This window comes from Typopeltis vanoorti, chromosome 11 (assembly GCF_054136105.1).
Source record: "Typopeltis vanoorti isolate ZY-2024b chromosome 11, IOZ_Tvanoo_1.0, whole genome shotgun sequence".
NCBI classification, from domain to species: Eukaryota; Metazoa; Arthropoda; class Arachnida; order Uropygi; family Thelyphonidae; genus Typopeltis; species Typopeltis vanoorti.
This window is the reverse complement of record NC_143559.1, coordinates 18,740,081-18,756,493: the sequence shown is the minus strand read 5'-3', so window position 1 is coordinate 18,756,493 and position 16,413 is coordinate 18,740,081. Positions and strand designations below refer to the sequence as shown.

The following is a 16,413-nucleotide window of genomic DNA, read 5'->3' as shown; positions in this document are numbered from 1 at the left end:
GGTAGCAAACAGATACAAGTCAGGGTTAAGCATTCCACATTTGATCGTTTTTTTATGAATCGCTGAGATTAAGAATAGTACCTTTTAATTGGATGTTTGTGAGGGCTATTCCAGTTCACGAGTGGTTCTTCACATAAAGTAAATAATTATAAACCAGTGACTCTTCTTAGTGTTATAGATAGTAGTGGAAAAATTAATTAGGAATCATATCCTGGATATTCCAATAGGAATCATTTGTTGAACACCACAGCATAGGTTTGCTACAGGAAAATCAGTTATGAGAATTCTGCTTGCTTTTTACATTGAAGTCACAAGGAAGATAGACAAAGTGATGGCTGCAATGTGATTTTAGCAAAGCCTTTACTAGCTTTCCATTTAAGAATCTGTCTACTGATTAAAATGCTAGATAGGTGGTAATGATCACCTAGTGAGAAGAGTAGCAAATTGGTTGGCAGAGGTATTGGTTACAGAAAAGTCATCAAAAAAGACAAGCTGTTCACAGGGTTTAGTTTCTTTAATATATGCATATGATTTAAGTTAGGGTAAATTTTCTCTAATTGGTGCACACTTGAGCTGAGTAGTCAATTGTTCTGATGACCTTAAAATACTGGAAGGGTTGCTTAAAATTTAATGTCAACAGATATATAGTATGATTAGTTCATCTTAAAATTTATGTCATTGTATAATTTTTAAAATAATCAATAATAAATTTGCATCTGACTCATGGTGATATATTATAGGTTAACATTTAATTGATTCCACATCATAGTAGTTTATTAAACTATCCAGAAATCTAAATTATTGGGTTTATTTTTCTGTATCTGTCTCTTTATGACTTTCCTTTTCTACCTTAAACCTGCCTCATGTACATGTGATTCTTAATCCAACTTACTAGTTTACCAGTTGGTAGCTTGCTCCACCTTTGCAAGGAGTTGCCCGGTGTTGTACCACTTTACCCCAGTCCTGAAGGTACTTTCAGGTGCAAACTTTGTTTGTACAAATATGGATAAAGGATTAAACTAAATTTATTATAGTCTGACCAAGTGAAAAACAAACTTTCAACATCTTTCTCTAAATCCAGAGTAATTTAATAAAAAGGTGGCACCCGTTTGGCAGCTCCTATAGGAGGAGATGACCTTGCTAATGCTTCTGCCTAGTATCTCCGAATGGAAGTGGAGTGGTGATTTTGATGAGAACGGACGTGTTACTTTAGACTGAGCCTGATTATATTGCATACAAGGTTTCTCAGTAATCTCACATTGCACTGGTGCTAACACAGTGTGATTCCTACTGTCTCCCCCTCTGCACGAAATGTGCAAGAGGTCAAATGGCCGGCAGGCCCCACCAGCAATGAGGACCAGTGGTGGTATTAAGGTTTTATAGGGAGGTAGGTTTCTAACTGTGGCCAAGTGAGATATCGATACTCCTTTTCCCAAATTAGTAGGTTCTAAGAAGACTTTGCTAGTAGACCAACTCAGTCTACGGGACATTTACTGGCATGCTTCAATTGCTGCGGGATTATACATTGCTAGTAGTCCGCCTAGGTCTACAAGATACTTTGCTGGCAGGCCCCCGGCCCTGCGGGATTATTATATTTCTTTTAGCCCATTTCTGCTGGCAGGAAATCGCCATTTTGAGATGGACAACATCAAAGATCACATCCAGATCCTTAACAAGGAGCAGTCTCTAGAGGTACTCAAGCTCATAATAAGCAAATTAGAAACTGACTGGCCAGGATTTTTAAAAGAATATATTCATGCTAATGATCAGGATGAAGAGGAGGAGGAGAATGAGATTTCATAAGAGGATCTCGTTGCTGCTCTGTCACCAAAATCCCCCTGTCAAAACATCTCTCAAGGGGAGCACTCTAACAAAAGAAGAACCATAGAAGACCAGATGGATGAAGACACACCAACATTAGAAGTCCCAAGGAACACCGAAAAGGTTCCACCAGTAATAGTAAGGGACAAGGACAAATGGACCACTGTCATAACAGACCTTAGGGAACACAAAATTGCATATTCCTGGGCTAAAAATCAAAATGAAGGAGTCAAAATCCAACCAGCCTCAGTCACTGACTACAGACAGCTGACAAGATTAATGGATAACAAGAGTCTTCCATATCATACTTTTGCTTTACCCAGTGAGAAAAATCTCAAGGTTGTGCTTCGCGGAGTGACCGAGGGTGTCACCTGTGAAGAAATCACCACTGATCTTATGAGTCAGAACCTAACACCAGTGAAAGTGAGCAGGATGCTCAGGGCAGATAAACGGCCAATGCCACTGATACACATATAAATTGATAAGACACAGAGATTTATGAACTAACAATGATATGTGGCCTCAGAATTTCTACTGAACCACTAAGGAAGAAGTCGACAGCTGGGCAGTACCATAGGTGCCAAAGGTTTGGCCATGCCCAAAAACTTTGCAAGGCAAATTACGGGTGTTTAAAATGTGGCGAGGGCCACCAGACCATCATGTGTACAAAAAAAGATCCACTCCAGTTAAAAGCAGGACCTCACCCCGCAAACTACAAGGGATGCATTACACACCCAAATAACCGAGGGTTACGAAAAACTATCCTTCCAGCACAATTCAGCGATGCTCAAGACAGCCATGCTAGTCACACCCAGTCCAAACTATCTCTAGCCCGACAACTCAAGAAAGGAAACAAATGCCTAAAACTTATGCAGAGGCAGCACGAACAAAGGCTACTCCATCTCATGACCATATAGGCTTAAATCTAACATCAGTACTAACTACCTCACTAGCTACCATGTTACAAGAATTTAGGATAACGAATCCTTCGCTGTCCTCCACGAAAAGATTCCTACAAGGTACCCACTCAATTCTGACAGCCCTCAACAATGAGAAGAAAATTCCATCCCAACTCTCTCATGATCACTGCATGGAATGCCAACGGACTCAAAAACAAAATTCTAGAACTACAAGAATTCACTCACAGATACACTCCTGATATAATTCTAGTAAACGAAACACATCTCAGACCAGCTGATAATCCCAAATTACAGAACTATACTATGTACAAAACAGATAGACTCACCACCAGCAGCAGAGGAGGAACAGCTATATACATTAAAAACTACCTAAGCCACAATGTTCTGACCAATCCCCAAACCAAGAACCTAGAGATAACAGGCATTGAAGTTAATACCAACAATGCTGGCAATATCAAAATCTATGTTGTATATAATCCACCCAGCATTCCATTGCTGGTATCTGACTTAGACTCCATTCTCGGCTTCACAGACTCCATCATCATGGCTGGTGACTTTAATGCCAAACATACAGCCTGGCATAGCTCCACAATCAACGACAAAGGTTGAACTCTAAATCATTACTCAACGCAACATTCTATTGTTGTAACTGGACCCACAGAGCCCACTCACAGCTCAACTGGAAGTTCAGATGTACTTGACATAGTTGTCCTCAAAAACATCAGATACCAATATCAGCTGGAAACAATAAATGAACTTTCATCGGATCACAACCCTATTCTGCTTCAACTTGGTACACAAGAACAATTCTCCCCTCCCCACTCTTTCATATCTTGGGACAAACTCTCCAGAATCCTACCTGATCACATTGGCCCAGTCCCTACTATTCACACTAAAGATGAGATAGAAATGGCTGCAAACAACTTTACCAGTCAAATCAAAATTGCAATAAAGTCAAATACCCAAACTACAGTCTTTCACCCTAGTGGACGGATCCCCGAGGAAATTATGGATTTAATTAGACTGAAAAACAAAACCAGAAAGAGGTATAACACAAGAGCCTCTCAAGATAAAGCAGATTTGAATAAATTAAACAGACAAGTCCATGAAGCCCTCCAAAAACATTGAAACCAAGAATGGGAATCTAAGCTAACTAAATTAAACCCTGAAGACAACTCCATATTGAAGTTTCTGAGAACCTTCCGCACCAAAAGACAACTTTTACCCCCAATTCAAACCTTGAAAGGAATAGCTGACACTGATAAAGAAAAGGCAGAGGCTCTGGCCGACAGCTTGGAAACTCAATGCAACCCCCTCATATGAAAATTTGAACATCAATCTCATCTACAAGATTCACTGCCGAGTTAGGCAGGCCATAACACAACAAAAAGATGACCTAGAACCTCTCACACCTATTTCGCCAACAGAAGTTATAAACATTATAACCCACCTGAACAACAATAAAGCTCCAGGCTCAGATGGAATTACAAACAAAATAATTAAACTACTCCCCAGAAAAGCCATTGTACATATAGTCAACATGATTAATGTCATCCTCACACTCCAGTATTTCCCTTTAACATGGAAAATAGCAGATGTCATACCAATCAAAAAGATGGGGAAAAACGCTCAACTCCCTGAAAGCTACAGACCTATCAGTCTTCTGTCTAACCTTGGAAAGATCGCAGAAAAACTAGTCCTTACTAGGCTTCAATCACAAACAGACCAACTACATATAATCCCAAACGAGCAATTTGGATTCAGAAAAAACCACTCTACCGTTCAGCAGATCCACAGGCTGATCGAATACATCTCCGAAGGCTTCAACCGGAACCTTCATACAGCTGCAGTCTTTTTAGATGCTGCAAAGGCTTTTGATAAGGTGTGGCATCAGGGTCTTCTCTACAAGCTCATCACATTCAATATGCCTACTAATCTAGTTAAAATAATTCACTCTTACCTCAGAGACAGATATATGCAAGTCAAAATAAATGAAACTGTATCAACCAGACGCAAGGTTCTGGCAGGAGTGCCGCAGGGCTCACTCTTGGCCCCCTTGCTGTTTTCTATCTATATTGCTGATATCCCTCAAAACACAAGCTCAACAATCACTGCATTATATGCTGATGACACTGCATTATTAGCAAGATCTCTCAGCCCCAAACTAGCTATTAAGAGACTCCAAAGCAGCTTTCACACTGCTTTGGAAAGATGGTTTATGGACTGGAGAATTCAAACCAATCCACAGAAGAGCTCGGCCATACTGTTCACTAGAAAAAAGCCTCAAATCAAGGAAGATATAATTTACTAGGTGTTAAAATCCCATGGCAGAATACAATCAAATATCTTGGAGTAATTCTGGATAAAAAACTACAATTCACCAACCATATAGAACACATAAGTTCAAAGACATCCAAAGCAATAGCGCAGCTCTACCCCATGATCAACAGAAAAAGTAAATTCGATACTCAGAACAAACTGCTCATATACAAGATGGTAATACGCCCAGTCATAACTTACGCATCTCCTGCGTGGAGTCATACTTCGAAAATATTCAAAAGCTGCAGAGAATACAAAACAAATGTCTGAGAATGAGTTTGGATGCTCCGTGGTTTATCAGAAACTCCCAAATTCACAGAGACGTCAGCATTCCCTACATCACATCTCTCCTTCATGACCTAGCTGAAAAGTTCTTCATTAAGACAATTAATCATCCGAAGCCACTGATCAAGCAAGCTTCAGACTATAATGAAGCAGATTTCTACAAATACAAGAGACCCAAATCAATTCTATGCTCAGCTGAACACAGTTAATCTCATTGCCCTTTCAGGGTGAGCTTAAAGCTCAATAATTCTCCACCCAAAGAACTTACCTTTTCAGATGGAGGGGAATATGAAAAGCATTTATGCTTCACCCATCAAAACAGTATTGTTCGGCCTGGTATCTCCACTTGGGCCTGGCTCCCACTGAAGAGACCTCAATAAAGGTCGAAACTAGTCTGGGTAGTGGCCCTTCCCCTAATGCATAACATTATACATATCTGCAAGGAGATGTGTTTTGCGTTATGGGAGATACTGAGATAGGAGTGTTGGTAGCTTGCTCCACTTTTGCAAGGAGTTGCCCAGTCCTGAAGATACTTTCAGACGCAAACTTTGTTTGCACATGCTTGGATAAAAAGGATTAAACTAAATTTATTATAGTCTGACCAAGTGAAAAATAAACTTTCAGCATCTTTCTCTAAATCCAGAGTAATTTAATAAAAAGGTGGCACACCGTTTGGCAGCTCCTATAGGAGGAGATGACCTTGCTAATGCTTCTGCCTGGTATCTCCACTTGGGCCTGGCTCCCACTGAAGAGACCTCAATAAAGGTTGAAACCGGTCTGGGTAGTGGCCCTTCCCTTAATGCATAGCAGTAGTATACATGTCCGCAAGGAGATGTGTTTTGCATTATGTGAGATACTGAGATAGGAGTGTTGGTAGCTTGCTCCACCTTTGCAAGGAGTTGCATCACTTTACCCCAGTCCTGAAGATACTTTCAGGTGCAAACTTTGTTTGCATACACTTGGATAAAGGATTAAACTAAATTTATTATAGTTTACCAGTAATTTTGCTGATTTTATATATCACCCGGATGTGGAAATCCTCTGTTCGTAACATGCCATCAAATAAAAAGCATGAGAATTCGCTGTCTTCTAACCCATGATCAAGTTCATAAACCTTTTATTAGCTCTCTCATATATGCACAATTAAATGAATTTTGTAAAAATGTAAATTTTCATTTTATTGTAGGAAAGGGAACTTAAGCTAAACAGACTTGAAAAGATCAGGATGAATGATATATATAGGTAAGATTTTATAATTTCATATGACAGTCATCAATGGACTTATTCAACACAAGTTTAACTGAATAGACCAACATATAAAGGAACAAAACCATTATATAATGGTTTGGTTCCTTTTTAAAATTAAGATCTTAATTAGATCTTATGGAAAATCTAAATATGCCTATATTCTGCGACTTTTGATGAATCTTTCGGGAATTGCTGGTTTGGATTTGTGAAGAATTTTATGTTTATCATTTTCTAAGAACTTTGATGCTGTATTGTAACTCTCTACCAATAATTCCACTTTCATTTGAAGCAAAAAAAAAAAAAAAAAAAATGGGAAAGATGTCATCCATGTGAATTTCTGAGAATAGATCAGCTGTTTCCAAAATCAACTCTTTACTAAAATATGTTATTGAACACCATAAGTAGTCTTTTTAGATGAAACTTACAGCAAATTTTTAGGAACCACAAGAATAATTTTTAGTGAATTTCCTTTAGAATAGCCCTATACTTATGGGAAGTTTGTTATAATGAAAATTATATTTTGACATATCAAAACGGAAATTGGCAAAGATTAAATGGGTTTAGCTATATAGAGTTGCATATTTTTATCTTATAAAAAAGTTCTATATTTTTATTTAAGTGTGTTGATCTTGAGAAAAGCAACTTGTGTGGTTTATGTATAATTTGCAAATTGACAGGTAGAACTGAAGAGGGTTTGATGTTGAATCAGGTTTAATGCAGAGTTATATGCTGTCTTTACTGTCCCTATTTTGGGAAGCCAGTAAAATTAAATTTATAGTACAACAGCAGTATATATGACAGTATTCAAACTAGTTTTGGCATATGGGTTAAGAAATGGGATAGAAATAATGCTGTTGATCAGAAGAACAATATAAATTAGTTCTGAGATAAACATGGGGAGTGTATAGTTGGCATCATTGGTAGAACCTGATATTATTAATATTCAGGAATGTACAAGCATAGCTAATCTAAGAGGTGTTATTTAAAGAATGGGAGATGAAATATCAATAAAGCAAGTGTCTGATACAATAATGGCAAAGGAAAAAAAGTTCCAGAGAAGGACCAAGATTTCTAATGATTCTTTTGACACATTTTTTGCTTCTGATATATAGATGTGTTGGGCTAACACATCTATAGCTACAATTATAGAGTAGCAACTTTTAATTTGTTGGGATTTCTAATTAAAGGAATTAACAATACTCCTTATATATTAAGACATGGGATAATAAAAAAGGAATGTCATTTAATTCAAAGTGCATAGATTAAAAATATATGTGTATACGTTATGATCTAAAAAATGACAGTAACTGGTTTAATATTAGAAGATACACAAATTCAGTTAATTTTGTTTAACATAAAAGATATCCTTACTCTTTCAACACAAGTAAAGTAACATTCACAAGTAACATTCACATTCTAGTACACACACACACACCCAGTTGTCCATCTAATGTAGATGCTAAGCTCTAACAGTTAAAGCTTTCTTCAGTTTATTGATTTGTTTTCAAAGCAGTGTGCTAAAATTCAGTCTCTTGAATTATATCAAGTAATTTATTCTGTTTAGTCACATTTAGATTTCAGGTTAATCAACTTTCACTCTATCATATTTGTAGGGACTCGAGAAAAGTTTCTTATACCAACCATAATGTATGGTTTGTTATAGCAATGTCCTTTAATATGACACTGTTTAGAGCTTCAGCATGGTGATGTTTGTTAGTGAGAATTAACCATATTTCTCTTATCTCAGATGGATTCCACTAAAGTGCCTCCAATACAGTGGCCAAGGAGATTCGTGCACTTTATTAGAAATATCAGTTGTTTGAAGATTGATTAAATAATCCTTTTGTGACTGTTTAACATTCTGCTTCCATAAACATTCTAGCCAGTGGTGTCGTGTGCCATTTAGGTTTGGTGTGTGTGCTGTTGTATGGCTTATACAACTCATGCTACAAAATTCATGTCAATTTGACCTTATGATTGCATTTTTATTGATGTATTAAAAGTGCATAGTGCATCAGCGCTCATCTTAATTGGTATAATGCAATTACCGTATATTATCGCATATAATGCAAAAAATTTATGATCTAAATTAGGGGTTTGCATTATATGCAGATCTTAAAAATATAACATCTTATTAGACTTGCACACAAAATATATACTACCTAATGCCTATGCAACCAAATCTACTTGACCCACTCGCATTCAGCGACCAAGCGTGCATCGTATCTGTGCATAAAGCCAGTAATGTAAGTAGTGCTAATATCCCGCCCCCTTATAGCAAGAAAGCTGGCTGTTGAATAAATAGACTACATTTTAAAGAATCGAATCTTGTACTTTCTCATATGGCTATGAAACATGTTTTTTTACCAAATTATCAGTTCTATTTGAAAATGTCTTTCCTTGTATTTTTTTTTTTTTTATTATTATTATTATGCTAATTGCACAAAAGACACAGCATCTCCCTTACTTCAACAAAACTTATTTCTCCTCACCCTCTTGAAAGTTCATTTTGTTGTTCACTCAATTTTTGTTGGTTCATTTTAATGGGTTCTAAAAGTATACTTATCCATTTTTATAAGCATTACATATTACATAATAAGCATTACATAATGTAAACAGTTGTAAAGTGTTGTAAAATGTAAAGTGCTGAGTTCTCAAGGCCAGTTTGCCTGCTTTGCGGGATGAAAAACCCCAGAATAAACTAAGTTTATTCTGGGGTTTTTCATCCTGCAAAGCAGGCAAACTGGCCTTGAGAACTCAACACTATAGGCCATAGGATACACCGGGGCATAAGGCTGACCACCTTATCCTGTAAACGGAGTGAGGTCCGATGATCAATGGACCCTCGACACCGCAAGGTAAAAGAGGGTATAAGGAAGATGACATGACATAATGTAAACAATGTTTTATTAATATATTACTAGGAAATGTGTAAAGAATTTTATGAACCAACTGAATAATTGAAAAACTTATAGTAAACTAACGTTGATCAGCAAACAAAAAATTAATAACTATGAATAACTAAAAAAAAAAAACTTACCAGGAATAAAAAATTTTATTACTTGAAAACATTATTTCTGATAAATAGGTATTGCTGGCACTAATGTTAGCTTCACTCTTCTTTCATAAACAGTAACACAAATAAGTATGTTAACCATTCACTTGCCCATTCTCCTTGCAGAGAATGTGTTGTGAAGGGAAGGATTTTTCTTTTCCCAAAACCAATTGCAATGCAAGAGGTTTGCTACCACAGTTATTCAGAAACAAATGTATGTGTCATAATGATTGAAAATCTAATTATTGAATATGTTAATGAAGGCAAAACATTTAATATGAAAAATACTAAAAAAAAAAAAAAAAAAAAGGGAAAAAAAAAAACAAATTGACATCATGGGCACATTAAAAAAATGAAGATGATACTTGTGGATTGGCAATTCTTGATCTACAGAAATGATTTTTGTGTGGCTTGGTCCTTTCTAGGATCTGCCTGATGATAACAGTTGAAAGCAATCTCATATCTTTCCACAAGGCTTAAGAAACTTAATGTTGTGCATTTTCACATAAGAGTGGCAATCTGCAAGCCTCTGTTAACTATTCTGAATCCACATCTTTAACTGGCATGGACCAAGACATTAAGACACACAGAAATCAAGTTTTATCTTAAAACTACTTAGTTTTAGATATTAACTGTAAGAATTTCTGAACAGCACAATGAACAAACTATAATAAAGTTGGGAACTACTGCTTGAATTCAAACCTACCAGCAATTGTTAGATGCTGTTTCCATTGGTATAGGAATACTTTATTATTATGGGCAAGTTTGGCTTTGCAACAGCAGAGCCTTTCCTTTAGAACAGTTGATTGTGACTATGGGGAGTTGGTGAGCAGTTTTTATTTATTACATAATCCTTACTCATCATTTAAAAAAAACTCTTCTTAATAAGTGTATATAATATATCCTTATCACCAGTCCGTGTGTTGTCCGTTCTCCCAGCACTTATCCCTAGGACTAAGTGCTGGGAGAACGTTGTGTTGGAGGTTTAATGGAGTGCTGACAGCACTAAGAAATTTCTATTGCTGTTGATATTCCATTAAACCTCCAACATGATCTTATCTCCATTCCATATATTGACATTAAGTATTGCAGCATTGGAAATATTGTGTTTTTAATAATATTGTTCATTTATTTTCAGACTAAAGAAAATAAAATCTGAAATAAATTCTGAAGAAAAATTATCATTAGAACGACAAAGAGCAAAGGCCCAGAGAAAAATCGATAAAATGTTTGAACCTGCTACAATAAGCAAATATAAATATGTACATCCAGATATTGAAATAAAGCTTAGCGAAGAACTAACAGATTCTCTTAGAAAATTGAAGGCAAGTTCTTCTTGATTTTTTTATTCTTATATAATCTTCATTTTTTTGTGACAGATGTTTCTTCAAAACTGGTTAGATTCAAGATTATATGACTGATCAAAATTGCCTTCATTGAAGTGTTGTCTGTTATCCTTAGTGTTTTGGCTGCCTGTAGAGGTTAAACTGTTGCTTACCACCTAATTACTGTGAACACCTCTGGATATCTGTCTCCTCTCTACCTTGTTATTCAGGTCAAATTTAAACTAAAACAATGTAAACATAAAAAAATAAAAAGGTATTTCAGCACCCAAAAAATTAAGTTTTATTATAGTGAACCCAAAGGACAAATGAAATAATCTTGTATAATATAATAGGGGTGACTGAGGAAGGCAGTGGAATCTCCATGGGTAGCCAATCAAAGAAAGCTGGTGGCCCAAGATTATACTTAAATGGCGGCTGACAAATGTTGCCATCTTGTGGTCTCGAATCCTAACACACTATATTTTGTCTGAAATAGTGTGGGTTCTTCTGTTGGTTTTCTTGAGTTTATGGAATGAAAAACCAGAGTTTTTCAGAAGGAAAAAACTTGCTTGCCTGTGCCAGAGATTGACTGACATGGGAAAAGAAAGGCTTAGAAAAAGTTCTTCTAGTCAGTGACTAGAATGAATCCAAGTCTTTCTTCAGGGCCTAACACCATTTGTACCATATAATTTTGTAGGATTTCTCTTGGCACCTTGGATGGCTTTTCCGTACCTACAGACCTTAAATAAGTATTCTTGTTATATTAACATAACGTAATCAAGTATTGAGCTTGATCCCACTAAGTTACTCTTTCACAATTTTTCTTAGCCATTTCTTGAGTATGCTTGCATAAATTTTCCCTTGAACAATCAGTAGCAAAATTCCTTTGTAATCTTTACATTCACTTCTATTCTCTTTTTATAAATGAGTACTATGAGATCGCAAAAGTTAATGTCTGATTTGTTTTACAGTACTCTTTCCTTCTCCATTACTAAACTTTTTCACTGTCCTCAGAACATTTTGCCATCTTCCTGTTATCCATATATTCTTAACTTTTCCCAATGATTTCTTTAGCCACTTTTGTGATAGTGGTGGTTTATCCCTTCAGTCGTTTTGAATGCTAAGTGACTTCATAGGCTTGCCCACAAGGTATTCTTGGTGAGATTTTTACAGGGTATTATATAGATTGTTCCCCCCCCCCCCCATTTTATCCAGGCTTGGGAACGATGTATGGCTGGGACATATTCGTGACTGCAATCCATGTGTGTTCATGGGGCTGGTTTGCATGTTCTGGGAGGCAAAAAACCTGAGTTTCCAGGTGAAAAAACTCCATACTCCCACATGAGACCGGCTAACTCACATTTCATCGAAAGAGCCCAGATAAAGGTTCCTCACATCACTGACGGAAATCAAACCCAGGTCTTTCCAACCAAAGGACTTTGTACTGACTGAGCTACGGGAAGCTCTTATAGCCACTTTTACTTACCTTTTTTTTAGTTTTAATGTTTCATAAAAACTTCACAACCTCCCTTGCTGAATTAATGTATTCTTCAGTTTTGCGCAGTGGCTCAAATGTTTGGTTCTTTTTTTTTTTCAAATTGCTTCATATTTTTTTTTTCCCTCCAATAATATTTGCATATTTGAGTCTAGTTCACCTCTGAAAGCTACATATTTTCCTTGTCAGTATTCAGTGTTACTGATCACTTCCTATTTCATATACTCTTATTACTGTCAACAAGACTTTTATAATTTCTGTGCATCTGCTTTCCCTTTTCAATTATTTTGTTTAGATTTTTAGTGAGCACCATCTTTTCATTTAATTCAACTGACTGCTCTAATTACCTGGAGAAGTTTTTCCACTTCTGTGAGGCTATTCACACAAACAAGTCTCATTGTCCAATTCCCCATTTTGATGTTTGTCCACATTATGCCACTTGAAGTTAACTATTCTTCATGTTTAGCATTGAATACTATAGCTATGTCTTCCTTTCCCTGATGATTGTTGCCAGAATATAATATTGTATAGTTATTGTATAGAAGAATTTTGCCTGTTTTTGTCTTATTTTTTGGTAATACTAATTATATTGGTATAGTACCTGCCAGTTCCACTTTTGTTGATGCATCTTATGTTGTGATGCCTACCTTGAATTCTGCACATGTCAAGTGAGTTTGTTCTAGTAACTGACTTTTCACTGTTTACCATAGTTTCTATGCGACACCCCACTTATGGCATTTCACTTTTGTGGTTAAGCCTAACACAGAATACAATTTTATTGACTGAATCCCAGATTGACAGTTTATCCTCATTTATTCAGCATTCACAAGAGTGCCTACTAGCAGATTATACAAGGTGAAGATTGAACGTTAGGTCAGGCTATCTGGAGCATTCTTTAAAAGTCTGTGAATTTCTCTGTTATCTAGTTTTGAATCTTAACTGACCTCTGACAACATAAATTTTTGTAATATTAACAACTATAATGATGTGGTTATTTTTGCTTGCCATAAGGACTAAATTTATGCTTGCAACTTTAGCCTACACTTAGTGAAAAATTATAATTATACCAAGTTGTGCTCTTAGATATAGATGAAGGGCATCACTTGATTGCATTTTTGAGATGTGTTTGGTTTACTTATGTTAAAAAAAACAGTGCTTAGCTAACTGCTTTTTCAGTGTATTACAATTCATTGCACCTGGTTTTGAAATTTAAGCACAGCACTGAATTTGTGTTCCCTAATATGAGAGCATGAATAAAATAGTTACTTTTGTTTATTTGTGTAGGATTTCAAATATTAGTGTTTAACAACTTTTAAAAGCAATATACATGATGTAGTAGTTGAACTTAGCAGGATTTATAGATTGAAGTTGTACAACATCAGCATGATAATGGAATTTGCATTCTATCGAAAAAACACTAGCTGAATTATTGAAAGCAGGTGAAAGTTTAACAACAGTTAAGACATTTACAGCAGAAAATTTAATGCCAAATATTGAGACCTGGGGTACATAAGGGTCAAAGCTGTATAACTAAGAGCTCTGTATAGCCTTTAAAGGAATGCTGAGAACTAACAAGGCTTCTGACCTGATGTCCAATCCTCACCTTCTCATGGTGCACCCTGTTAGGTATCTACCTGGATACTGAACGAAAGAGGATGGGCTGGCAATTTGGGATTTAGCCGACCAAATTGTATTCTTATTGGCTTAAACCACAAATAAAATGATGGTGCAACATGACAGAATTTCAATATGGCTGGGGACATCGCCCAGTTAAACAAGGCCTCTGGTTCTCTGACTTTTCGCTATTCGCCTTGGTTCTCTGTGAAAATAGGCGAATAGCGAAAAGTCAGCTACTGGAACAAATCCTGAAACACACCCCACCTCAACACCACCAGAGTTCAAGATCGGTAGTATCAACATGAGAAGCCTGAATGGCAAAGAAATGGAGCTGGCTGAGGAATTGGATAAGTACCAGATCAACAATAATAGGGGACTGAAACAAAAAGGACAAAACTGGTGAGATCTTTCTAAGCAATAAATACAAAATTTTTTATTCAGGCAATAACAATCAGGGAAAAGAAGGAGTAGCTATAATATTGAACACTAAATACATGCTAATCTTCTTGAATTGCAGGCAATATCAAGGAGAGTGATGTAGGTAAATATCAGAATGGAGAACTGGACAATGAGACTTATTTGTGCCTATGCTCCTACAGAAGATTTTACTAAGGTAGAAGTAAAGAAATTTTTTTGAGGCTTTAGAGAAAGCAACTGACACAGTGAAAAAAGAAAAGTTGATCCTTGTTTGGAATATAATAGCAGAGTAGGAAATTATTTTTTTATGTCAAGCCCATACAGTACATTAGTACTATATATGGGTAGTGGATTGGGAAAGGAGGAACTCGTTTACATTTGATTTTAAAAGACTGTATATTGTATTCCTTGGGAAATACAACAGGAGGAAGACTGTTCCACAATACAGCAGTTGCAGGGATGAAGGAAGAGGAAAAGAAACTTGTTCTGTTTGTTTCAAGGTGCACTGTGAATGGATGTTGAGCAGCAGCTGCATGTGTTCCAACGAGCTTAGTACTAAGTGGGGGAATTATTGATGAGCATTTCTCATGGAAATATTTGTAGAATATATACATATTGCAGAAACCAAACATCTGTGCGAAAGTTGGTAAGAGATGGGTCATTAATAAGTGTAATTGCTGTACTCTGTATTGAGTTGAGCATTTTTAGGGACCCCACCTCATATGTGAGAGCAGTATTCAATAGCTGGATGGATTTGCAATTTGTATAAAGTTAACAACTGTTCAGGTGTGAAGTCACATTTTGAGCGAAGGAGAAATCCTAGTTTTTTTTTTGAAGCTGAGGATGCAATGGTTGTTATGTGTTTATGCCATGAGAGGTTTAATGTCAGGGTAATTCCAAGAAGACAAATCTAAAATTGTCTGGAAAGTTGGGTATTGTCAAGAAGAATTCTGGAAAAAAATTGTTCTTTTTTTAGGAGAAATAGGACAGAACTTGGTTTTATTAGCATTGAAATTGATGAAGTTATCTGAACCCCATTGGAGAATGGCTTGGATATCAGAATTTGAGGGCAGATGTGGATGTTCTATAGGTTGAAGTGAGTTGTGTAGGGTAAGCTTTATGGTTTATCAAATGAAAGGGAGGAGTGCAATGTGCTGTCATCTGCAAAACTGTGCATTGGATTGGAGATTAACTGAAGTTAGGTTTAATATACAGTAGGACGAGGGTTGGTGAGAGGACAGAACCTTGTGGAACCCTGGCACTAGTTGAATGGTGAGAGGATATAAGGAACCATCCACCATCACACACAGTGTATGTCAAGACAGAAAGCTGGCAATCCAACTACAGAAGACCTGAGACAGACCAAATGATGGTAGTTTGCTTAGTAAGTCTATTTCCCTACTGAGTGTTCTGGTAAGATTTATGCAAGTACAGGAAAACCCTGCTTAATGCAAATTCAACATGCGTGATAATCACTTAGTGCGATTGAGTGAAATGATACAATTTCCTACTTTATGCGAGTAAAGTAATACAATGATTGTGCAAGACCTGGTATACAGCAAGTCTACAGTTTGGACTATATTAAATAAGAGCAAAGATTACAAAGTACAAGGAAAAGTTGCTGCTGCTTCTTTAAGCATGCAGATCACCCAAAATAAAAGCCATTTACTGATTGAGATGGGGTGTTTTTTATCACTCTGGATTGAGGATTATAACCAAAAAAGAATACCTCTTAGTGCAGGGAATATTCAGGCAAAAGTTCTCTATATGTTTACCTCATTGAAAGAGACTAAATTTCAAGAGGAATGTGAAAGTTTTACTGCAAGTTTAGGATGGTTTGACTGTTTTAAAAATCGAACTGGACTGCAGGAGAAGGAGTAGGAATAACTGGGGAATCTTCTAGTGCTGATA

General features: G+C 36.4%; 1 protein-coding gene across 1 annotated transcript in view; it reads left to right on the top strand.

Annotated features, from left to right (window-relative positions):
• Positions 1-16,413, top strand: part of LOC150101346 (ribosome biogenesis protein NOP53) — a 149,155-nt gene that overhangs the window by 112,969 nt on the left and 19,773 nt on the right. The window contains exons 9-10 of the mRNA XM_090400773.1: positions 6,532-6,587; positions 10,787-10,973. Of these exons, the coding sequence (XP_090256899.1) occupies positions 6,532-6,587; positions 10,787-10,973 (243 nt within the window). The remainder of the gene's footprint in view (positions 1-6,531; positions 6,588-10,786; positions 10,974-16,413) is intronic.